This window comes from Antechinus flavipes, chromosome 5 (genome assembly GCF_016432865.1).
Source record: "Antechinus flavipes isolate AdamAnt ecotype Samford, QLD, Australia chromosome 5, AdamAnt_v2, whole genome shotgun sequence".
In the NCBI taxonomy this organism is placed as follows: Eukaryota; Metazoa; Chordata; class Mammalia; order Dasyuromorphia; family Dasyuridae; genus Antechinus; species Antechinus flavipes.
In genome coordinates, this window is record NC_067402.1 from 40,394,298 (window position 1) to 40,419,573 (window position 25,276).

Consider the following 25,276-nt stretch of genomic DNA (forward strand, 5'->3'; position numbering starts at 1 on the left):
GCGCCATAGAGCATGGAGCCCTGGGCCTGGAGTCAGGAAGCCTCTTCTTCCCAAGTTCAAATGCAGCCTCAGCCACTAATTGTGTGAGCTTGGATAAGTCACTTAACCCTGTTTGCCTCAGTTTCCTCATCTGTAAAGTGATCCGGAGAAGGAAATGGCAAACCACCCCAGTATCTTTGCCAAGAAAACCTCAAAGGCAGTTCAAATCCAGCCTCAGACACTAGCTGTGTGCCCCTGGCCCAGGCACTTTACCCCGTTTGCCCCAGTTTCCCCATCCGTAAAAATGAGCTGGACGAGGAAATGGCCAAGCCCTCCAGTGCCCTTGCTGAGAAAACCAGTGGGATCATGACGAGCTGTCAATGACCAAACTGACTCTGTGCTACCCCCTCCCCCCCACGCCTAGGCAATGGGCAAAACCTGCTTTCCAGGAGCCTGCGCATTTCAGGAAGCAAAGAAGGATCTAAGATGAAGCCCCCTCCCTGGCCCTGCACAACCCCTCCGCCTTCCTTCCAAGTCCCACAATTGAGAGCACCATTTTTCCTGTTACTTCTTGCCCCCAGGTTCTCACCCCGAACATGCATGGGCTGAGATGGCCCCTGTGTAGGACAAGCAATGTGGTTTCTCAGGAACTGTCTGCTAAAGTAAGAGAAGCCTGAGGCCTCGGTTTTGCTTTTTTTATGAGACCTTGAAGAAATGAAACTTTTTATGTAGTTATCTCATCTCTAGTCAGACCATTATCACCCCACCTGCCATATAAGGGAAAAATAACAGCAAGAACCCATCTAAACTAAAAGCTTTGCAAAAGGGGATTTGGGGGAGGGGTCTGTAGTGCTTGTTTATTTAACTGAGCTCTCCTCCTGTGAATTCAGCCTCCTCCTTCTGGACTTCCCAGAGGTAAAGACTGTGCTGCTCTTGAGATTCTAACAAAACCTTTCAACCTTCACTTTGAGAGATCTCCGAGGAGTCATTTTGGGTTAGGGTCTCTGTACCCCACACAGCCTCCATCTGGCTGTCCCGCCCTCTTTAGCTCACCCACCATTTTGGTTCTTTGAAGACTGTGCTAGTTGCAGACAAAGCCTATCACATCACGAATTAATGATGCGAGTTTTTTAAAGGTGGATTTTGGTATGAGGGCAGTTTGGGAAAGCAGAAAGCATTGCATAATGGACCAGGTGGAATTGAATCTGCTCTGTTCTGGGACCCTGTTTTTCCCTGTATTCTCAATGACCTCTTCAATCCCCATGGACTTCATTATCATTGCTCTGCAGGGATTTATGGATCTATATACCCAGGACCAGTCTCTCCTCTGAGCTTCACTCAGTATCCCCAGCTGCCTCATGGATGGGCCAGATCCAGCTTACACTCAACGTTTCCCCCACAGAACTCATTATCTTTCTCCTCAAACTTTCCTGTTCCTGTCAAAGAAGCCGCACTCTCTCAGACTCACAAACTCAGTGTTTTCTTTCATTCTATACCCTCCCTCACCTCTCTTAACCAATTAGTTACCAAACCTTGCTCTGTCTGCCTTTATGACACCTCCACTTCTGAGCCCTTCTATATTCACAGAGCCAGCTTTATCTCCAAAAGTGTTTCTTAAGTTTATTTTTATTTTAAAATTAAATTAAATTTAAAATATTTTAAAATAGTATTCATCACTTCTTTTTAAAATAGTATTTTATTTTTCCAAACACATGCAAAAATAATTTTCAGTATTTACCTTTGCAAAACCCTGTGTTCCAAAATTTTCTCCCTCTTTCTGCCCTCCCCAAGATAGCAAGCAATCCAATATAAGTTAAACATGTCTTATCACCTCTTAAATTATCCTATTGCCGTGGCCCCTAAACAGGTGCCTTCATGTCAGAGATTTTCCAAAAGAACAGATCTGACCACATCATTCCCCTATTCAAGAAACTCTGGTCCCCATCATTTCTAGGATCAAATATAAATTCCCAAGTGCCTTTTAAAGCCTGCCTGATTATAACCTCTTTTTCCAGGCTCTTGGGTCACTCTCCCTGATGGCAATTCAGCCGAATGAGACTTTTCTCTATTCCTCAAACATGACCCTGCTCCAGCCTCTGTGTCTTCGCATCTGGGATGCACTCACTATTGATTATCACCCCAAAGAGTTACTCCCTTTTTCTTGACAATGCAACTTCTTCTATAGCAGGACTCCTTAACATAAATAGGAAATAAATAAATAAATAACAGCTTTTTTCAAAGAAATAGTTTCCTTTATGATCCTATGTATTTTAGTCTATGCATTTTAAAATATTCTGAGAAAGAGGTCTAGATGCTTACTTGCATAAAATAGAGAAAGAGAAGATCAATGAATTGGGCTTGCAACTAAAAAAGCTAGAAAAAGAACAAATTAAAAACCCATAAAATTGAAGGTAAGAAAACTATTTAATTAATAAATAAAACTAAAAATTGGTTTTGTGAAAAAATAGATAAACCTTTAGTTAATTTGATTAGAAAAAGGAAAGAAAATCAAACTGTTAGTCTCAAAAATGAAAAGGGAGAACTTTCTACCAATGAAGAGGAAATTAGAGCAATAATTAGGAATTATTTTGCCCAATTTTACGTCAATAAATATGACAATCTAAGTGAAAGGAGGAATACAAAAATATAGATTGCCCAGATTAACAGAAGAGGAAATCAATTATTTAAATAGTCCCATTTTAGAAAAAGAAATAGAACAAGCTACTAATCAACTCCCTAAGAAAAAATCCCCAAGACCAGATGGATTTACATGTGAATTCTACCAAACATTTAAAGAACAATTAATACCTAAATTATGCAAACTATTTGAAAAAATAGATAATGAAGGAGTCCTACCAAATTCCTTTTATGACATAGATATGGTGGTGATACCTAAACCAGGTAGGGTGGAAACAGAGAAAGAAAATTATAGACCAACTTCCCTAATGAATATTGGATGCAAAAATCTTAAATAAAATATTAGCAAAGAGATTTTAGGAAGCCATCCCCAGGATAATACATTCTGACCAAGTAAGATTTATATCAGCAATGCAGGGCTGGTTCATTATTAGCATAATTGACTATATCAATAGCCAAACTAACAAAAATCTCAATAGATGCAGAAAAGACATTTGATAAAATCCAACAATCATTCCTATTAAAAACACTAGACAGTATAAGAATAAAGGGAGTTTTCCTTAAAATGATCAGTAGCATCTATTTAAAACTATCATCAAGCATTATATGTAACAGGGACAAACTATCACCATTTCCAGTAAGATCAGGGGTGAAACAAGGTTGCCCACTATTAACCATTACTATTTAATATTGTATTAGGAATGTTAGCTTTGGCAATAAAAAAGGAAATCCATAGGCTTCAACAGATTACCAAAGACTGGGGGGTAGGAGAGGAGGAGGACAGCGGCAAGAACACAGGTTAAGATGCTCTCATCTTCATAAAGCCTTTCCTGATCTGGCCCATCCTCCACTGCTAACCTCTTTCTCTAAGCACCTTGATTTATTCCATATTTACTTACATATCTGCATTGGATAAGGGTGGTTACCTGGGAATTCCTACATTAATGTCCCAATCTGTGCGTGTGTGTGTGTGTGTGTGTGTGTGTGTAGAATGTGTGTATATGCAGTGTTATTATTCATTCTCCATTCTCAAAGACCAATGACATTATGAAGCTGATGTCTTAACGTGCAAGTGAAGTGAATTTAAGTGAAGCAGAGTCAGAATCACTTAGTCCTCAAAGTCCAGTGGTAAGACAATTGAGAATGGCCTGGGTTGGTGGTGGGACCTCGGCCTTCCTAAATTAAGGTCTTTCACAAGCTCCTTTATAGGTATCTAGGTGTATCTATGTACAATACAAAATAGACAATCTGTATTAATGTGTGTATATATACATATATGTGTCTGTGCATATACACATATATATGTACATATATGGGTTTTTTATGTGCATATATACATATATATATGTATGTAGTCTCACCTAGTAGGTAATAAATTCCTTAACAGGAGAAATTATTTCAGTCTTTATATTTATATCCCCAGCACTTTGCACATAGTAGGTACATATTATATTTGCTTAACTGAATAAACTGTCTTACTGACTTTATAAAGTTGTCTTATCAAATGAAAACACCATATATTAAATGTTTTGAAGACTTTGGAACACTATATAAAAGGCAGCTGTTGCATATTCATTGTTATATCCATGTCTTTAAATCTCTATATGCTTCAATCTATCTCTTTGGACTTAATATGTTATTAAGTCACAGAAAGACTGGGATGTGCTTGGTTAGAGCTAAATTGCTAACACTGACAAAATTGCAGACCCTGTCGCATCCACTAAAAAAAACAAGTGAGATCTTATTTACCTTTCAGTCAGTTGTGTAACTCTGAAGATGTAGTCTATTGTAAAATATTGTTTATAAAAGCTTCCCTAATTTTTTATTTTATCAAAGGCATCTTTGTCATATCCTTGTCATTTCCTATGTCAAGTCATATCCTTGATTTGTTCAGATCATTATAAAGATTTCATAGAGATGAGAAAGTAGATCCATGATTTTGGATCTCTTTTCCATGCTCTTGTTTGTTTTTGTAATATCATCTATCATTTTTTTGTCTAGTTTTAGTACTCTGCTTTCTTTTAGACAATTTGAGAAACTATCCTTTAGTGTTTTTTAAATAATATTTCTACTAGCACAATATACTGTATAATTTCCTTAGACTTATTCAAATGCTCTTCCATCTATTTCAATGCCAAATATAGCTCTTCTTTGAGTCAATGGGTTCCCTGCACTGGGAACTTTAAACAAAGAGAGAATGACAGTTCTTTGGACTATGTTTGTGAAATGGCTTCTTGACTGAATATGGGTTAAATGAGATTTTAAGATCATTTCCAGCTTTGAGATTTTGTGATGTCCACTTCTTCACATCATATCCTGAGATGTTAAGAATCCTTTTTTAATGGGTTTACTGTCAATGATGAAGGAAATGGATTACTGGAGAAATGTGAATGGATCCACTTCATTTTTCATCCACCTTCATTTTAAAATGCTCTTAGAATGATCTGGCTAAATTGACTTTTATGTCAAGTTCTGGATACATCTGATTTTCCCACTGCTGCTCCTCAACATTTCATGAAGCTATGTGAGTCCCAATCTTCCATCCTCCAACGTAGAATTCTCCAACATAATATTTTACAAGTAAGTTTATATTCGAAATCCTTGATTGGTGTGTCTCTATATTTAGCAAGATCAAGTACTTTCTGACTAAGGTAATTTGTGAGCTATTCTGGCCTACTTGTTGCAATTGCTTTTCCCTGGAATCCCAATTTTTTTTCAGTTAATAATTTTAACATGTTGGTTAAAATTGCGTAATCATATGCTCTATTTTCTCATCTCCTTCCTGTCTTCTACCTGGTGCTGATTTAGATCTTTATTCTAAGAATCCAAGTTCATGACTATTGGGAGATGCTGATTTTGAAAAAGTTCCCATGTTGATAAATTGTAATCTCCTGTCACTCAATTAATCCAAAGTTACTTATTTCACTCCTTTTATATTTGCTGTGTCCAGGAACTTATGATTCACTTCTGGAGGAAAGTGTTCATATTTTCAGTCTACAATCCTTTGGTGTTTCTCATTTTTTAACTCTGAACCATACATGTTAACATATCCTTCCATATGCCCATCTCAGTTGACATCTATGAATATTAAAATAAATACTGAACTACGGATCTTTTTGTTACAATGTCACTATTTGCGTGAGCTGTGACAGATATGTTACACAAGCGATGTTCCAAAGCCCACTCTACTCTTTTTGCTTATATTCATCATGCAGAGCTCCACAGCAAAGCAAGATGGTTATAAAAAAACATTTTATTTGGTAGAGCAAAATACATCCTCTGAGGCTCTCTTCCGCCAAGATGACTTCCATGCTTATGTTAAGATTCCTTAATAAACACAATAGGGAGAAGAGATAACATTATGTGACATCCTCTGATCATTACTATCAAGAAAGGCAAAAAATAAAGATGGGCTTGCCAAAGTTGCTTGAAGCTATCATTAAGATTGTCCAACAGAGCCCAAATAGCGAAGGGATTACATACATTTTATTTGAAGATCACTGAGGAGACATCTGGATAGCCTTCATCATTAAGCAGCTTTTCCTCACTTCAAGCTTAAATTTGCTCCCTTATAATATCTACCTAGAGCTTCTAGGCCCCAAATCTAACAGGACATTCTGATCCAATTCCCAGGTGACAACCTGTAAGTACTTGAAGGCTGCATTATGTCTTTTCTTCTCCAAGTTAATTTATTATTGTTTATGGGTCCAGATGTTCCTGCTTGTGGATTACATATAATGTCAAGGTCTCTAAATGAGATCCACGACCAATCACTCAAGAATTTGGCCTAGCAACCTACACAAGAAAAACCAATTCGGGGAAAAAGGCTCACTGTCTAGACTATAAGAGTAAGTTGGATAGGACCAATGAGTTGGACTTAAAGTTGCATCAGAAGGAGTAGGCATTCTAGATGACATTATAATTACACAGTACTTCAAACAACCCCAAGATGTTCCCTGGCACAAAGATCTACTTTGACACAAAAGTATTTTTTGGGAAATTGTGGGGCTGCATATCACAAAAAGACCACAACTTGAAAGACTCAAAGCTGGGAGTAACCTCAAGTACAATAGAGACATGATTTGAAGGACCTGATCACTTCCTCTGTCCACTGACTAAAATCATCATCTTACAATAATTGGCTTAGCTAATACTTAGTTAACATTTTCAAAAGGAAGAAAATTCAAGAGTGGAGAGATGGTGGGATTATTAGATAAGTTCTGAGCTCCTTGGAGGCAACATCTAAAATTAGGCTCCAACTCCCCTTTAAATTTACCAAGGATTCCCATGGCAGGCACAGTTATATCACTATTAAATTAGGCAAGAGGAACAGCAAATTTAAATCGAGTTTGATTTGTTTGTATGATTTTGGTTCAATGGTACTTTTTTTTAGCATTTCTCTGAAATGATTCTGGCTATTAGCATTCCTAACAGAATATTAGATTCTGTCCTTTTTCTGCTTTTACAATATCCACTGAAGTGAATAGCAAAGCATCTCGGTTTGTGAGAGGTGCTTATTATTATTATTTTGGTTTTTAGACAAAATCAAAAAAAATATTCTTAGTTCTCAAGCTACTCAAACCAATTAATTTTTTTTAAAAGAAGAAAAGGATCGAAGTTTCTTATTGTTTAATTCTTTTACCAAAATTAATAAAAATTCTGAGGATATTTCAAAGAATGTCACAGAATGCTGGTGAGAGTTAACAATGATTCTCAGAGCTCTAACACTTCCTTGCTCTTTTGTATCATGTATTTCATTGACCCCAATCTTTCTCCTTGCAATCTCCCAGAAAAAACAGTTGGGGGCAGACAAGGGTAGAGCAAAGCACTGAAGAACAGCAGAGTAGGAGGAAAGGTACAGGAGGAGGAAAACACAAAGAAGATATGGGTAATGACTATATTTACTAGGGAACTCTGACTAGTTCTGGATGTCATATTTTAAAGACAGTGACATTGAGCATATCCAAACTACAGTAAGGACAGACAACTTCACCATAACAGATAACATTTGATATATTTGTTCAGCTGTTGACTAGAAGTACTGGAAATGTTAAATCTTAGGAAGAGACAACCTATGGAGTAGTAACTGTCTTTAAGTATTTAAAGGGCTGGACCATTTTCTGGGGATGTTGTAAAGAAGATTCCATTTTAAGCTTGTATCAGATGATCCCTACTGTCGCTTCCAACTCTGAGATTCTAAGACTCTGTCAATACAATTATTTTTGCAAAAACAATTGCTCTGTCACATTTTACATAAATCTAAAATATCACTGAAAGACGACTCTACTTGGGGAAGAAAAGAATATTGTATTAGAGGACATAAAAGGTCAAAAGATGATAAAGTAACAATTTGCCCTTGAACAAACTGGCAAGCTATGTATCTGGTTACAGATCATATATAATAAATACCCCACCTTTGTATCTTCAGAATTTATAACTTACAAACGAAAATACTTGTCCATAATCACCACTGCACACAGTAGCCCTCCCCTTCCCCCCAATATTTGTTAATGCTCCTGCCCTTGTGAATCTCATCTACATGAAAAAAATGAGAAAACTTCAGGGCAATATGATTAAATGCCAAATTAAGTGATTCCAACTCTAAGTATCTCCAAGTTCAAAGATCAATGTGCTCTGGAACATGTAAGGACATTTTCCTAGTGAAGGTAAGATCTGCGATGTCTCTACTTATATGTCATTAATAATCCAATGAAGATGACTATAAGGAAACATCTATCTAAAGCCACAGACATGCCCAAAATTCCCCCACAAAATGACTCCCAACAGAAACCAAATCAAGGTGTCACTCCTTAGTTTCTCTCAGAGGTTGCAAGATGCCTTAAACCTTGGGGCCACCCTTCCATTCAACAAATGTGGGGTTCTCTCCTTCCCAAGACCACATGCCTCTTTTCATGTTGGGTTCTGTTGTTGTTCAGAATCTCCTATTCCCCTTTAGGACATGATTTCTGAGCCAATTGAGACTGATGGAGGATGGCAGCTTGACAGCTCTGCATATCTGTGCACTGACTGGAAGGAGGAAGGACAAAAGGGCGATGCCATCATGGGGACAAAGGAGGAAGAAGCATCTTGGGGAGGTGGGACAGGATGAAATCACAGGGAGGGAACAACTGTGGCTTCGCAGGAGGATAAGTTCAGTTTCTGCCACGTTACTTTGGTTTTACAATTCTTCCTCCCTAAGGCACTTTAAAGGAAAAGAAGTAAAATTCGCTTTTTATCCACTCCTCTTGGCTCCCAATTCACCTAATGATTGTAAGCCTTCTTGTTGGTAGCAAGGAAGTCACACTTCAAAAAGGAAAGTTCTTAGACTTCCATTGCCAGAAATCTTCCCATTTACTACTATCAGAAAAGATAATTGGCAACAAATGTTCCCATCACATTGAGGAGAGAGCCCCATAAAGGTGGCAAGGGTCATCTTGCTCCAGAATTTAATCCTATCTAACTTACAAATTACTTCCTTCTAAATTTTCTTGTTGGATGTGATTTACCTAGGTCCTGAAAGAAAAGCCTTTAAAGTAAAAGCCTTTCCTCACTGCTAGTTGTTAACAAACTTAGAGCAGGGTATAGATCCTTGAGATGCAATGATATTTACATGAGAATAGATGGAGAGAAAAATATTGTAAAGCAACTCGTGTTCCCCACATCATGAAAACCTGTGCCACAGTCCTAATTTAGCAGCTTAAATAAGTATTTAAAACTTCTGGCTCTTCCGTATCCAGGGATATTTTACTTTATAAGAAAGAAAAAGAAAAAAGGATGTTCTAACTCATGCAGGTTTATTTCTGAGCTGGCTACAGTTTTTTTTTTTTTTTTTTTTTTTTTATGTTGGACATATTCAATCTTAAACATGTTCTCCATGTGTACTTCATGAAAGCATCTGGAACAAAGAATTAGTTTCATTACCCTAGGGCTTAAATTTCACCCTTTGGAACGTTTTACTCTGAAGATTATTGACTGTCCTAGTTTGTCTGAAAGAACAGAAAGGCCCACTCCTTCCTCCAAGCGAGGGAACAGAAAGCACCCAAGAAATACAAAGGGCTGTATAAAAGAGTTCAAGGAGAAAAAGGCAAATCTGAATATCTATACCTTCATAATCAGCAAAATCAAAACTTGAAAGATCTGGGGGAAAAAACATGTCTTTTTAGGGAAACACCCTCATGCACACAGACTATTTGCAGTTTCTACATCCAAAAATCATCTTGGGAGCCTTTTACAGTTCTGCTAGGAAGGCTAGAGTTTCAAGTTCTCAGCCGGTAATCACGAATAGTTTGATACAACCAGGAGAAAGATCATGATTAAACAAATATAGTTGAAGAATAATAGTTTTTTTAAAAGTTCACTTTGTTGAGCCTTCCAGTCAAAGTAGATAAAAAGCAACTGCTAAAAGACAAATAATAATCACATTCGACAAGTCAGGAATAAACGTCCTTTGGACGCACAGCCCTCAGCACAGTGAGACCAAAACTCTTCTGGTGATAGGATCATGAGGTCAGTCTTTCCAGAGGGCATTGCTGTAAACCTGCACTATGGGGGAGCTCTGACCCTCATCTGCTGCTTCCCAGGCGGTGGGAAACAGAGACACCACATTACAGATGCAGAAACAGGCAGGCATGTGCAGCGGAAGGGTTTGCTTTCTACTGCAAGCTTAGGACAGATTTTATTTTATTTATTTATTTTTTAAATTTTATTTTATTTAATAATAACTTTGTATTGACAGAATCCATGCCAGGATAATTTTTACACGACATTATCCCTTGCAATCACTTATGTTTCGTTTTTTCCCCTCCCTCCCTCCTCCCCCCCCCCCCCAAGATGGCAAGCAGTCCTATATATGTTAAATATGTTGCAGTATATCCTAGATACAATACATATTTGCAGAACCGAACAGTTCTCCCGCTGCACAGGGAGAATTGGATTCAGAAGGTAAAAATAACTCGGGAAGAAAATCAAAAATGCAAATAGTTCACATTCATTTCTCAGTATTCCTTCTTTGGGTGTAGCTGTTTCTGTCCATCATTTCTCCAATGAAACTCAGTTAAGTCTCTTTGTCAGAGAAATCCACTTCCATCAGAATACATCCTCATACAATATCGTTGTCGAAGTGTATAATGATCTCCTGGTTCTGCTCATCTCACTTAGCATCAGTCCATGTAGGTCTCTCCAAGCCTCTCTGTATTCATCCTGCTGGTCATTCCTTACAGAGCAATAATATTCCATAACATTCATATACCACAATTTACCCAGCCATTCTCCAATTGATGGGCATCCATTCATTTTCCAGTTTCTAGCCACTACAAACAGGGCTGCTACAAACATTTTGGCACATACAGGTCCCCTTCCCTTTTTTAGTATCTCTTTGGGGTATAAGCCCAATAGAAACACTGCTGGATCAAAGGGTATGCACAGTTTGATAACTTTTTGGGCATAATTCCAGATCGCTCTCCAGAATGGCTGGATTCGTTCACAACTCCACCAACAATGCATCAGTGTCCCCGTTTTTAGGACAGATTTTAAATAGCAAGGGGCACAATTTAGGTCAGTTGAACTCTGCAAAGCCAATCAGGGTCCTGTCTTCTGACTGTCTGCTTCACATACTGTGATTAAAAAGGATGTGAAGGGAAGATGGAAGAAAACAGGAACATGGAACCCAAAGACAACAGCTATGTTCTGGTCAACATGAGCTCGACTACATAAGGGACCAGGGGACAATGACACATAGTTCCTTTCAGAACTGTTGAGCTGAGTGCATAAAGCTTTTCACAGAAACCCAAGAGACGGGTGAGAGCTATCTATGAGCTTTTAAGCTTTGGGAGGCCAGCACACAATGGCCAACCCTCAACACTGGGGCCCCCCATACACAGACAGCTCTTGCTGGGCAATGGCAGGATTGGACTCAAGCTCACACAGTCCCTGGTTCCCCACAGTCCTGGGTCCTAACATGGGCAGGACACAGAGCCGTTCACAACCCCAAGAGAAGGCTATTAAGATTCTACCACAATATATGAATGTTATGGAATATTATTGTTCTGTAAGAAATGACCAGCAGGATGAATACAGAAAGGCTTGGCGAGACTTACATGAACTGACGCTAAGTGAAATGAGCAGAACCAGGAGATCATTATACACTTCGACAATGATATTGTATGAGGATGTATTCTGATGGAAGTGGATTTCTTTGACAAAGAGACCTAACTGAGTTTCAATGGATAAATGATGGACAGAAACAGCTACACCCAAAGAAAGAACACTGGGAAACAAATATGAACTATCTGCATTTTGGTTTTTCTTCCCGGGTTATTTTTACCTTCTGAATCCAATTCTCCCTGTGCAACAAGAGAACTGTTCAGTTCTGCAAACATATATTGTATCTAGGATATACTGCAACATATCTAACATATATAGGACTGCTTGCCATCTAGGGGAGAGGGTGAAGGGAGGGAGGGGAAAAATTGGAACAGAAACGAGTGCAAGGGATAATGTTGTAAAAAAAATTACCCTGGCATGGATTCTGTCAATATAAAGCTATTATTAAATAAAATAAAATAAAATATATATATATATAAAAGATCTGTTTAACTTAAAAAAAAAAAAAAAGATTCTACCACAAGAGAAATGCCCCTGCTGACGGATGGGACCCCTCCACTTCAGAAGCCAAGCCTCAGCTTCTTCCTTTGGCCTTTCTGCAATCTGGTGTTCTAACCTGGTTGTTCCATACAACCCACGTTTGAAAAACAACCCTCATTGACCTCTCAGCAAACCCAATGACCTCTCCTTCCTTCCAGATTCTCTTTGATCTGTGAGAGAACAAGACTCAGGGTCATCAAAGCAAAGGATGTATTTCTTCACCAGGTCCTCAAACTTCTCTAGTTCTCTTTTATCTGAGAGTTCTCTTTTTATCTTTTATCACTGACTCTTTGTCTGTTAGGAAATGCATCTTCTGAAGTCATCTTCCAAGGCCCATTTTCCCCCCTTAACTAATCTTCCCACCTGGGTTTGCTACCTGAATGAAGCAGGATGGCTTCAATGAGCATCTTATCACATCTTACCTGCATCCCTCTCATTTTCTGAAATCTCGCCATCACATCGCTGATGGTGTAGACACGAACGTGGCCCATGTGGAGCTTTCCTGAAGGATAAGGGAACATGGAGAGCACATAGAACTTGGGCTTCAATTTCTAGGAAAGAAATAGTCAACAAGTCACTATTGAGAACATCTATGATACAGTCTACAAATATTCACAGCAGCTGGTTTCCTTGTCACAAAGAATTGGAAACAAAGGGGATGCCTGTCAGTTTGGGAATGGCTGAATAAATGGCATATCAATGTAATGGAATATTATAACACCATGAACCTGACAAAGGGAATGGCCATAGAAAAACTGGAATGGCCATGTATGAGCAGGGGAACAATCAGTCCAATTATAATGACCCTATAAAGAAAACCAAGATATATGCATGGGTAATTTTTCAGCATTGACAATTGCAACATTTTTTGTTCCAATTTTTCCCCTCCTTTCCCCTACCCCTTCCCCCAGATGGTAGGTTGACCAATATATGTTAAATATGTTAAAGTATAAATTAAATACAATATATGTATACATGGCCAAACAGTTATTTTGTTGTACAAAAAGAATCAGACTTTGAAATAGTGTACAATTAGCCTGTGAAGGAAATCAAAAATGCAGGCGGACAAAAATAGAGAGATTGGGAATTCTATGTAGTGGTTCATGTCATCTCCCAGAGTTCTTTCTCTGGGCATAGCTGGTTCAGTTCATTACTGCTCTATTGGAACTGATTTGGTTTATCTTCTTGCTGAGACGTCCATCAGAATTGATCATCATATAGTATTGTTGTTGAAGTATATAATGATCTCCTGTTCCTGCTCATTTCACTCAGCATCAGTTCATGTCTCTCCAGGCCTTTCTGAAATCATTCTGCTGCTCATTTCTTACTGAACAATAATATCCCATAACATTCATATATCACAATTTATTCAGCCATTCTCCAATTGACGGGCCTCCACTCAGTTTCCAGTTTCTGGCCACTATAAAGAGACCTGCCACAAACATTCATGCACATGGAGGTCCTTTTCCCTTCTTTAAGATCTTGAGATATAAGCCCAGTAGTAACACTGTTGGATTAAAGGATGGATTAAAGGATAAAAGGGCACAGTTTGACATATTTTTGAGCACAGTTACAAACTGCTCTCCAGAATGGCTGGATGTATTCACAATTCTACCAACTATGTATTAGTGTCCCAGTTTTCCCACATCCCCTTGAACATTCCTCATTATGAAAATGGGAAAGTCCTGTCATTCTAGCCAGTCTGACAGGTATGTAGTGGTATCTCAGAGTTGTCTTAATTTGAATTTCTCTGATTAATAATGACTTGGAGATCTTTTCATATGGCTAGAAATAGTTTCAATTTCTTCATCTGAAAATTGTCTGTTCATATTCTTTGACCATTTATCAGTTTGGAGAATGGTTTGATTTCTTATAAATTAGAGTCAATTCTCTATATATTTTGGAAATGAGGCCTTTACAATTGATAAAGTCTTAAGAACTCTGATCAAAGAGATGATTCCAAAGGACCAACAATGAAGCATGTTACCATTTCCTGACAGAGGGGGATGGAGTCAAGAGGCAGAATTAGGTCTACATATATAATGTAGCAAATGGAGAGATTGATTTTGTTTGGTTATACTTATTTGTTACAATAGCAAATAAAACCGATGATAATATCCACTCAAGGAAAGCATAGAAAAAAAAAGGGAAAATTAAAATAATAAATAATGCCCAAATGTTGCTTTAAGCCATTCACTGCAACCATTACCTCTGCTCAGCCAAATTTTACACCACAGTTCCTAAGAAATAACAAAATAAATTACTGTCTAGGGGGTTCTTTATTCTCTTTTTTCCTCTTCTGCCCAGCTTACGGTGAACTACCTAAGGCATATTGAAATAGTCTAAATAAACATAAGGAAAGTAAAAAGGAAATAAAAAGATTAAGTGATCCACAAAGTATTAATCAGTCTTTAAATGTAAAATGAACAATTGAGATTCATCAGTATACATGAAATCACTGAGGATAGAAAACAGAAAGGGAGGAAGGTAAACAATTATACTTTTTAACTGAAAATCTTGTCAAAAAATCAAGAGGACCTAAAACCCTTGGTAATGAGAAAAATCAGGGAATAATGTTAATGCAAAAAGAGAGGAGAAAGGACCTCAAAAGTCTAAAGGAAATTCCATAATCTCTTTATATAAGTTATGCTAATGTTTAACAAACTGTTAGGATATTTTTTGTTGTGACTAAATTAAAACTTTAATGGTCTTCTTTGAAGTTTTTTTTTAAATAGAGGTTTGATGTAACAAAGTCAAGTTCTCCCATGGAAGGAAGGTGAGAGATAGATAATCTTTGTTTGGCTCAACTGCCTATATCAAGAAGAAAAATGGAAAATGAATACAACAGAAAGGCGAAAAACATTAACAACACTAATTTAATTTGAAAAGGGAGAAGATCTTTTGCCACAGACCAACAAAGCCTCAAAACTGATATCTGGACTAGTACATGGGTTAGATTTAGGTGAGGGGCAGCTGAGCAAAATTATCAACTTTATTTCTCTCCTCCAGTCATAGATATCTAGCAACATGGCATGATCTGAGGCTTGGAGATAAGAAAAATGTGAACATGCAGAAAGTGAACTGGACAGCCAGGCAGGGCAGTAAATAAGATGAGAGTGAGCAAGATCTGAGCTCAATCCAATCTCAGACTTCCTGGGAGAGCCACAGCACTGCTATCTGCTTCACTTTCTCCATTAGTAAAATGGAATAATAATAACCTTTATCTCTCAGGGTTACTGTGAGGATCAAATGAAATCTTGTTTGTGATTTTGAAAAAACTGTGAAAAGAAATTGTGAAATCTTAAAGTACTATATAAAGTCTAATTATTATTACTTATGTTTTTGAGTATTACCTATTTTTACAAAAAAAAATTCAATACTACTTTGCTGTTTTAGGAGCATCTCATCTTGACTATATTTTCTATATCCTTTTTTAACAGTCTCCACAAAATTGTTTTTCTTTAAGTATACTCTTTTCTAAAGGTCCCTTTTCTTCTGTTCAATCAACACAGAGACCAATAATGCCCAAATCTGATGATACAATAGTAACCTAACTATATTCTAAACATGCAACTAAAAGACACAAAGTAGTGGCTATTTTTAAAAAACATGTTTAATACTTAGAATTGTTCTATTTGCTATTTAAAAGGTATTCAAGCTTTGTAGTTATAATGGCCTCATGTTTTTCTGTGTGAATTAAGTTAATTTCTTCTTTGACATTTTAATGACTTCCATCTCCTGGGAATAGAATGGGACAAAATAACTATAGGATTTTGTGTTATAATTGAGTGAAAAAAATATAACTAAAAGCAAAATGTTTATAGTTACATAAAAGGCAGAAGATTTAAGCTTTTTAAAAAACAAAACAAAACAAAAAATAATTAAGTCTTCTCCCCTGTGTGCAGGGGATTATTTTTATACACATTCTAAGTACTTCTGGGCAGGTTTTGAGGAGAAACGCCCAAATCCCTGCTTTCCTGGGCATCATAGGTGTGTAATAAAGTTCATTCAGCTTTTTAAGAGCTCAGTGGAGTAGCATTAGAATTAATCTGTCTGACCAGGTTATTTGTTCTTAATAAAAGGAAAAGGAAGACCACCAAAATGAACTCAGGATATCCTTAATCTTCCTTTTGATTTCTAATTCAGATGTGCTTGTTCTTGGACCCCTGATTGATCTGTCAGAAATAATGAAGTTAAGAGTTAGACTTGCTTTTGCTCTGAATCCAAGCTCTGAATCCCTGGGAAATGTCAGTGCTTCTAAGAATTCTAATTTCATGGGTCTGGACATAGAACTCTCTTTACTTTTTCATGCCCTACCCTCTTCTTGCTGTAAAGGATTTTGGAAAGTCAAGTCAGTCAATTAATAAGCACTAATTAAACGCTTACTACAGGATAAATGTTGGGAATATAAATACAAGCAGAATAAAAGATGGGTTACTAGCCTCAAGAGGCTTACCTCATAATGGATATTATGGCTACCTCTGCATTTTGGCCCACCTTCTGTTGATGAGTTCAGCTCCACTGATGCCCTAACACAAAAGGGAGATGGGTTCTTGAAGGCTGTTCAAGCACAGCACAAGCTCTAGAAGGCCTAAGCAAGCTGGCAAGGCCTTCAACAGATTTGTTACTGTGGCTACACTTTGAGGAACAGACTGGCTAAATGCATGGAGTATCATTCTGGCACTACTATGTGCCTGGCACATGACAGATACTGAATAAAATACTTGATGCCTTGACAAGCCTCATCCCTTTAAGACAACTCCCCATATTCCCTAAAAAAACTAATTATGATGCATTTTAATTTTTAAAATACAGATGCTTAGAAAGTACTCAAAAAAATTCAATGATAGAATGTTTCATCTCTAAGAAAAATATGGTTTATTAAATTTTTTCACCTAACAACAAAAATCCACATATACAGCAGTAAATATATACAAGGCAAGAGAGAGCACATTGTAGTAGAGAGAGGGCTGGTCTTATCAGGGAGACCTCTTAAGGTTCTAACTCTGACGCACGAATGAATGAATGAATGAATGAATGATGGCACAAGCGGAAAAGAGCATTCCAACAGCATTTACTATGTATGAGCAGGGACACTCACTATCAATTAGGCCCTAGTCAGTCAATCAGTCAATCAATAAACACTGATTAAGGGTCTTCAATGTGCCAGATACTGTGTTAAGCTTTGTGAGACCTGGGACAAGCCATTTAATGTCCATATGTTTCAAGAAACTCTGGGATTGAGCTATAAAGTCAGTGATCACATGAACCTGAACAAATCACTCCCTGTTCAACTAACTCCAGAAGCTCTCTCCTATCTCAAACAGAAACCTCTCTGCTTTCCAACTGGTTCTGACCCACTTCCAAGCATTCCAAGGGATTCTTCCTGGCTGTAGCTCAAGTTCATGAATAACAGTGTTTGGATACCACCGCCTTCTCCTCTAGCAGGGTTTCAGGTCCTTTAGTCAGATTTCTCTGGGCAGAGGGGAGAAAGCCGAAGCCTTACGAAGTCACATTGGAGGGCAGCTAAGTGGCTAATAGATAGAGCACCAGCCCTGAAGTCAGGAGGACCTGAATTCAAATCTGGTCCCAGACATTTAACACTTCCTAGCTGTTCACAAAAGATAAATAAAAGAGCTGAGGCAGGTAAGAGATTTGGGACTCTTTCCCATGGCCCACAACTCTCTCTCACTGAGAAACAAAAAGTCCAAAATACAGGTTTGGTCTCGGAGCTCACCCAGTCAGAACACCGGACCTTCAGGCAGGAAGTTCTGAGTTCACATCTTGGGTAAGTCACTTAACTGTGCTTTGCACAGTGCTTGGAATGAATGCTTGCTAATTGTTAATGAAAAGACTGATTTGATTTCTGGCTTCCTCAGTTTCATCTGTGAAATGGAACTAAACAATAATGCCCTTTACCCCAGGTTGTTGTCAAAATAAAGTGAACTAATATCCATAAAGCAATTTGTAAACCTTAAGGTACTGCACAAATGTTAGCTATCATTTCCTACATATTAGGTCTTGTGTAAGCACTAGAAACTAAAACATGAACACACACATTTCCTGATTTCTCAGAATACTCACGTCCACCTCTGACATTCTGAAGAACTCTTCCTTGACTCTTTGATGCCACCATTTTTCAACTTCCTTTCTGGTCTGCAGAGTATAGTCCCTTGTCCACTTCCCTGTGGCACTGTAAATGCATCGGATACATCCAGGAATTAATTTCCCTTCCCAAGTAACTGCACGCGCTTGGACACTTAGCAGGCCTCTCAGAAATGAGGAATACACTCCAAATCTCTGACGAGTGGAAGCCATTCTTCCGACTGCAATAATAGTTCTGAAAGAGATAACAACAGTATTCTTACAATAATATCCTATTAGTGTGGCTCATTAGGTAATCTTTCTCCTTCACCCCAGCCCGCTATTCCTTCTCCATTAAGATGTTTCCTTGCTTCACACTACTAATGGTTTTTAATCACCTCAAAAGAATCGTGTGGTAGTTCTACTGCATTAAATACAAGCTCTATTTTTAAGACTTAACAGGTAGCTAGTAATTCATAAGTGCTAGGCGAAGTAAGGGTGCACATGTAGCACTGGTTTCTGCCACTTCTAGTCATCTCTGCCCTTCCTTTATAGTCACTCACTTCCAGTGGTTTTTCCCATTCCTGCCTGAGTCATCTCTTCACAGCAATATATTCTCTAATGTTCCTGGGGCCTTTAGCATCTACTCTTGCTGGGAAGAAGACCAAGGCTCTCTCCTTCCTTCCTTGCCTTCCTACTATTATTTATGTGATTCCTTCCATCTAAAATGCCACGGGAAGACCGCTACTGGAAACTCTATCCAGCTCCTCCTCTTCACTTGGCTTCTTTGTGGGTCGGGGAAGCTCTAAACTCAAAGATGCTTCAGAGCCAAAAGAGCAGAGATAGAGCTTGGGGTCACTGTTTAAACTAACTTAACTTTGATCATCTTAACATAAGGAACTCCTGGAGGAACTTCCTCTGGCTTATTTGTAGGCATTCTTATAGATGCCTGAGGAGTTGGCTCTGGTCACAGACCTAGTATATATCTAAGTAGAACGAGGGCCTTAATATTCACCTATATTATGGGCTGTAAAAGCGCATTTATTTATTTATTTTTAAGTTTGTTTCAACATTTGCTTTTATAATATTTTAATTTCTATTTTTTCCTCGTCCCCTCTCTTTTCCCCAAGATGGCAATCTGATATGCTATATATGTACAATCATATTAAACATATTTCCAAATAGTCATACTGCGAAAGAAGAATCAGAAGAAAAGAGAAAAACCACAAGAAAAAAAAACCCAACAAAAATGTGAAAATAGTCTGCTTCGATTTGCATTCGGAGTCCATAGTTCCTTCTCTGGATGTAGATATCATTTTACATCATGAATCTTTTGGAAATGTCTTAGAATAAAATTCACTTAGTTTAAAACCTATATTCATTAAAATATTCTATTATTATATTTATATTAAAACCTGTTTTTAAAATTGGTTTTTCTTTGCTGACATAACCATTTCCAAACCATTTCCAAAAGGAAAACACCATTTCCAAAGGAAAACACATTTTGAGCTCCAAACAGTCAATTTACAAACTCTGCAAACATAAACCTTTTATAAGTAAGGGCCTGACTGTATTTTCCACTCACTTTAATGAATTTGGCTTGGTGAATCCTAACTTCAGCAGGGATGAATTTTGGAAATGTCTCAAGTTAAGAACTTCTTGTTCCATCACTAGCATGCCCACTATTGCAGACATAATGTGTTTCTGACAGGAACCCCAAAAGAGGAATTAGTGGAAAATCTAATATTTGAGTACAAAAAGGGCTTCTTTACAAGTATAGGACAGGGAAAAGCTTGGGAAGATGGTAGCCCTTAGGATTTAGTGGGTGGCAAGCTGCCAGGGTCCCCAGTAGTGGAAGGGAGTAGAGCTTCCAGGAAGAGGAAGGAGATGGTGTCTCTTCTCTCTGCACTTTGAGGTCTGGGTTTGGGTCCAGATCGTGGAGATCATGTTCACAGGACAATAATCAGAACTTATCAAAGTTTATCAGTCTTTTCAAAGGCCTAGAGACCTTGCCTTGTGAGCATCAGAAGAAGGAACATGAGTCACTGAGCCTGCAGAAGAGAAGACTCCAGAAGGCCATGATGGCTATCTTCAAATATTTAAGGCTATTGATATGGAAGAGAGGGACTGGACTTGTTCCACTGGGCCAACAACCAGAGGGGAAAATAAGGCAGAATGGTCAGGAAAGTTGTAAAGGGGTAAACATGCTTGAAGTCCAGAAAAACTTGCCAGAGCTGCCCCAAATTGGAAATGGTGAGCTCTCCATCTGTGCAAGTCTTCCAGCAAAGGCTGCCTAACCACTTTTCAGTTACATTATAGAAGGGATTCCTTTGAGGTCTCGACTTGTGTAGATGGTTGCCAAGTTCAGTTTCAAATCTAAAAATTCTGTGACTGAAAATAAGGCTAGACTTTAATTAAGCATTCAGAAAAACCCAAACAGGCTTCAACTTTCAGCTTACTGATTACCCCTTTCTTAAAAAACAACATTTCAATGTTCATATCACAAAGAAAAGACTAAAAGAGGGATTTTAAAACTCAATTTAGGAAAAAAAAAATAGCAAGATATGTGCACATGGTGCAGTGGATAGATTACTGGGCTTGAAATCAGGAAGACTCATCTTGATGATTTCAAATTCAAAGCCAGACACCTAGCTAGCTAGGATATCCTGGATAAGTCACTAAACCCTGTTTGTCTCAGTTTTCTAATCTGTAAAAGGAGTTGGAGAAAGAAATGGCAACTCATTCTAGCATCTCTGCCAAGAAAACCCCAAATGGATCACAAAGAGTCATTCACAACGAAAATGAATGAACAACAAGGTATGCTAACCTAGTTTATTTTTTAAATTCATTAATTCTATAAATGGTCATTTCAATATCTATCAGGAATTAATTCCCTTCTAGCAAAGAATTAAAACAGATAATTCATTATGGGCTTACATAGGAGCATTCCATACCCACAAAAAATAACATCAAAGTATTTAGATTTTCAGTCTGGCCCGTCAAAGTTCTCAATGAAAAATGGGTTTTACTATTAAGCATGATTTTCAGTACTAGAATTCCAGAGATTCTTTATAAAGCTAAAAGATAACCTAGAAATAGTCTGAGGAGGCATACAAATCACCAATCATACTCAGATACTTTTAAAAACAGGAATTACACTTGAGATCCAAATCCCACCCAATTCAAGCTTTGCCCTGGATTCACTGTTCTGATGGTCTTCCTGCCAAGCCAAATGTTCACATCTTTACCAGTAACAGAACAGAAGATTTCTAGGGGGCAAGGAATTACTGCTTTTACACAAATCCATTATCTTCCTTTTAGGCGGCTTTCACTAACACTACTTAAGAATTGTCTGATTTGTGCCCTCAAGTAGAAATAAATAAAAAACAATACTTTAAAAATGCAATTGAGCTGAATGATGAGCATCTTAATATCCTAACAAGCCTCACTGGCTTTGATATCACACGGTTAGCAATTATGAATAATACTACCCTGAAATGGAAATCCTTGATGCAGGTGGTTCTGTTGGTTAGATTTTTTTTTCTTTAACAAACTTCATGCACTAAGAATTAAAAGCAGTCGGCTCTCTGTCCCTCAGAATCCTCTTCTGAACACTGGGCATTTTTGCCCAGAGCAGCATATTCCCAAACTGTTCTTATAAACACTGGTGAAGGTTTCAGAAGCCCACTGAACACCTGACGCTAGACTTTTACTGTGATGAAGAGATTATTTTAAGGCCCGTATTAACAAAAGATTCTAAACTCTAAATAGGGCATCCCCCTGGAACCAAGAGACAAGGCCATAAAGGGTGTGTTTCCAGAAAGGGGAGTTAATAAGAATCAGCATCAAACAGATGAGATTAGGCACTTCTGGAATGATTTGTAAGTAGATTGTCCAGCTCCTGGTCCATTCCGACTCTTGTCCGCCCCCACCCAATAAGGTGCCGTCCTGCCTTCACATCACACGTTCTCTTCTGTTTCCTATTGCAGATACCCGCAGGGACGCCTTTTCCTGTGCTCGAGCCCCCTTAGACCGGAAGACCCCAAGCCCGGGATCGTGCCCCCAGCACTTAGAGGGGGACTAGATTATCAAATGCGCCGTGAAGGTGTGCATCCCCAGCGGGAGCGCAGGGCTCGCGGATGGGAGGCTTCATCACACCAGGAATGGGGCCACTGCGGCTCCTCCTTCCCCACTTCCCCCAATGGGGGTCCCTACATCTTGCAGGGGATGAGGGCTTTAGAGTCTAATGCAGCCGCAGTCTGTGTGACTCTGGGCGGGTCACTGGAGGGCTGTGCCTCGTTTTCCCTCATTTGTAAATGAGGTGAATGGAATAAATTGCTTCTGAGTGGTTTCCCAGCTTTGCTCTTGGGTCCTTAGTCTGGGCACCCCTTCCACGCGGCCCCGATCAGCATTCTCTCCCTTCTCCAGTCACTGGTGCTGAACTTAGTTATCCCCGAGCTGATTATCATTTATTTAGTGATCAGGGGGCCAAAGGAGAGTGAGACTCAAGGATGAGGACTAGGGCGGCTCAGGTCCCGGGCACCTGAGTTCAAATCCTGCCTCAGAAACTTACTAGGACTGGGCAAGTCATGTGACCCTGTTTGCCTCAGGTTGTTCCTTTGTAAAATGAGATGGAGAAGGAAAAGGCCACCATGGAGAGTCAGACATGACTGAAGGACATCAACAGGATCAGACTGGCTTGGGGGTCGTGCCTTTGTCCCTGCCTCTGCTGAGCACGTGTCCTGAACGCTGCAGAAACCTAAGGTCCGGAGGAGCAACATGGGGGTCGAGAGAGCTGAGTTCAAATTCAGCGTGGGTCACTCGGTCACCTCAGAGGAATGTCAGGGTCATCAGAGGCTAGGGAGGTGGCTCACAGCCTGGAGCTGACGCTCACACCCTCATCTTTCTGACTAGGAAACAGGCCCGGGGAGGGGTCACTGCTCCCCCGAGCATATTTTAGGGGCTTCTCTAGCTCCCCCTTCAGGCCTTTTTCCCTGCGATCCCCAAGGTGCTGTTTTACAGCCCGGACACGCCCCAGACCCGCCCCTCTGCTCTCCTCCCTCCTCTTCCCGCTCCCCGCTCCCCCCACCCCCCACCCCGGACCACGGAAATTCCACCGCCGTCTCGGGTCTCAAGCTCCGGGCCTGTTCCCGAGACAGGCAGGTGGGCGGCTTCCGGGGCGCCCAAGGGGGGAAGGCCCGGACGGCAGTCGGGGCGGCGGCGTTACCTGCGTACAAGCTCAGTTTCTTAAATCCACGAGGGGGTGTCTGCTCATGGGCGCCGCCATCTTGGGAAAGCAAAAACTTTATGGACAGCCAACGCCGCGCACAAAGACAAGAGGAGGCGTGCCGGACCCGGGGAAGAGGAAGACCAGGACTAGGGAGGAGGCGGAGCCGGACGGGGAGGAGGCGGGGCCTAAGCTGGCGAGGAGGCGGGGCTGAGGCCGGGGAAAAGGCGGGGCTGGAGCAGACCTCTCTGGTCATCCCCGCCTCTGCCTCTAGGGTAGGGATGACCTCGTAGGGAATTTCGTAGCCATCGAGTCCAATTTCTTTACTTTACTTAGAACACTGAGGCACACGGAGGCACCGACTGGCATTTCTATAGGCTCTAACCTCTCTGCTTTTGTTCCCTCATTTAACCTCCCAGCAGCCTGGGGAGATGGGTGCCAGGATTCTCCCCATTTCACAGATTAGAAAACTGGGGCTCTTAGTGCCCTCGACCCTTCCCATATTCCAAAGATCTCTAGGACCCCACACCGGGCAGGCTCTGCAGCAGGAGCCCTGGCTCTGCATCTCCTCCATCGCTGCCGAGCCGCGTGTGAGGCCTTTGGCAAGGGGCGATCTCTCTAGGGCACGGTTTCTTCCTCTATAAAATGGGGGAGGTTGGCCAGAGCGCCCGCCTGCGGTGCGGGCCAGCCTGGCCCCGTGGAGACCCCAGCGGGGGGAGGGGGGGTCTCCTTTGTCCTGCCCTGCCTCCCTATGGAAATGTGGGCTTCTGAGGGCCTTCGTGTGGCCAGGAAGCCGCTTGTCTTTTGCCTCCTTTTTTGTATCCCCAGCATTTAGGCGCGCTGCCGGGCACGTGGTTATTGTTCAGCTGTTCAGTTATGTCTGACTACCGGGTTGTCTTGCCAAAGACTCTAGAGTGCTCTGCCATTTCCTCTCCAGTGTGTCCCCATTTTACAGATGAGGCAAATGCGGGCTGCGTGACTTGACTCAGAGCAGGTTTGAACTCAGATCTTCCTGGCTCCAGGCTCAAGTGCTTTCTCCTCGCTGCCCCCAGAACATAGTGGGTGCTTAATAAATGTTCATTCATTAACTGATTGATCAAGGAAGACAAGGGCCAATCCGATCTCAGGGAGAGCTTGGTTGCCTTTTAGGGGAAACTAATCCTCAGGGAGAATGAGGGATGGTATAGGGAACCCTGATCCTGTATGACTTGAGTTCAAATCTTGCCTTTGTCATTTCCCTTAAGATTTTAGCTGAGTCATTATAAACTCTTTGGGCCTGAGTTTCCTATATTTAAATGAAAAATTCACCTTGATGATACAAGTTTTAAGTTTACTTTAAGATATATATATATGTAAAAAGGCCATTTCTGCTCTGATGATCTATGGTTCTATGATTCATTCACATTAATTGGGCAAAACTTTGATGATGTCCATATATATAGTTATCAATGTAAAGCTAAATGTAAAGAAAGGAAACTCAGTGATGTAATCCAAAAAGCTTAGTCCTTGAGAAGTAATCCATAATAGACTTATATAATATTTCTTCATTATTCTTATTTGTGAGCTTTTTATGTCCTCAGATGCGATCAGTTATTGGGAAGGTCGTGTACAGCTGAGTCTATGTATTACCCTTTCTATACCCATTCAATAATTATCAGAGGTCTAGCGTATCTAATTTTTCTAAAATTCTATTCAGGTCATTTTAAT

At 39.7% G+C, this 25,276-nt stretch overlaps 1 protein-coding gene across 1 annotated transcript in view; it reads right to left on the minus strand.

The window, feature by feature from the left end:
- LARS2 (leucyl-tRNA synthetase 2, mitochondrial) overlaps positions 1-23,663 on the minus strand; it is a 141,539-nt gene extending 117,876 nt beyond the window's left edge. The window contains exons 1-3 of the mRNA XM_051961079.1: positions 23,570-23,663; positions 18,343-18,598; positions 12,681-12,809 (exon numbers count right to left, since the gene is read on the minus strand). Of these exons, the coding sequence (XP_051817039.1) occupies positions 12,681-12,809; positions 18,343-18,576 (363 nt within the window). The 5' untranslated portion in view covers positions 18,577-18,598; positions 23,570-23,663. The remainder of the gene's footprint in view (positions 1-12,680; positions 12,810-18,342; positions 18,599-23,569) is intronic.
- Positions 23,664-25,276: the final 1,613 nt, after the last annotated feature.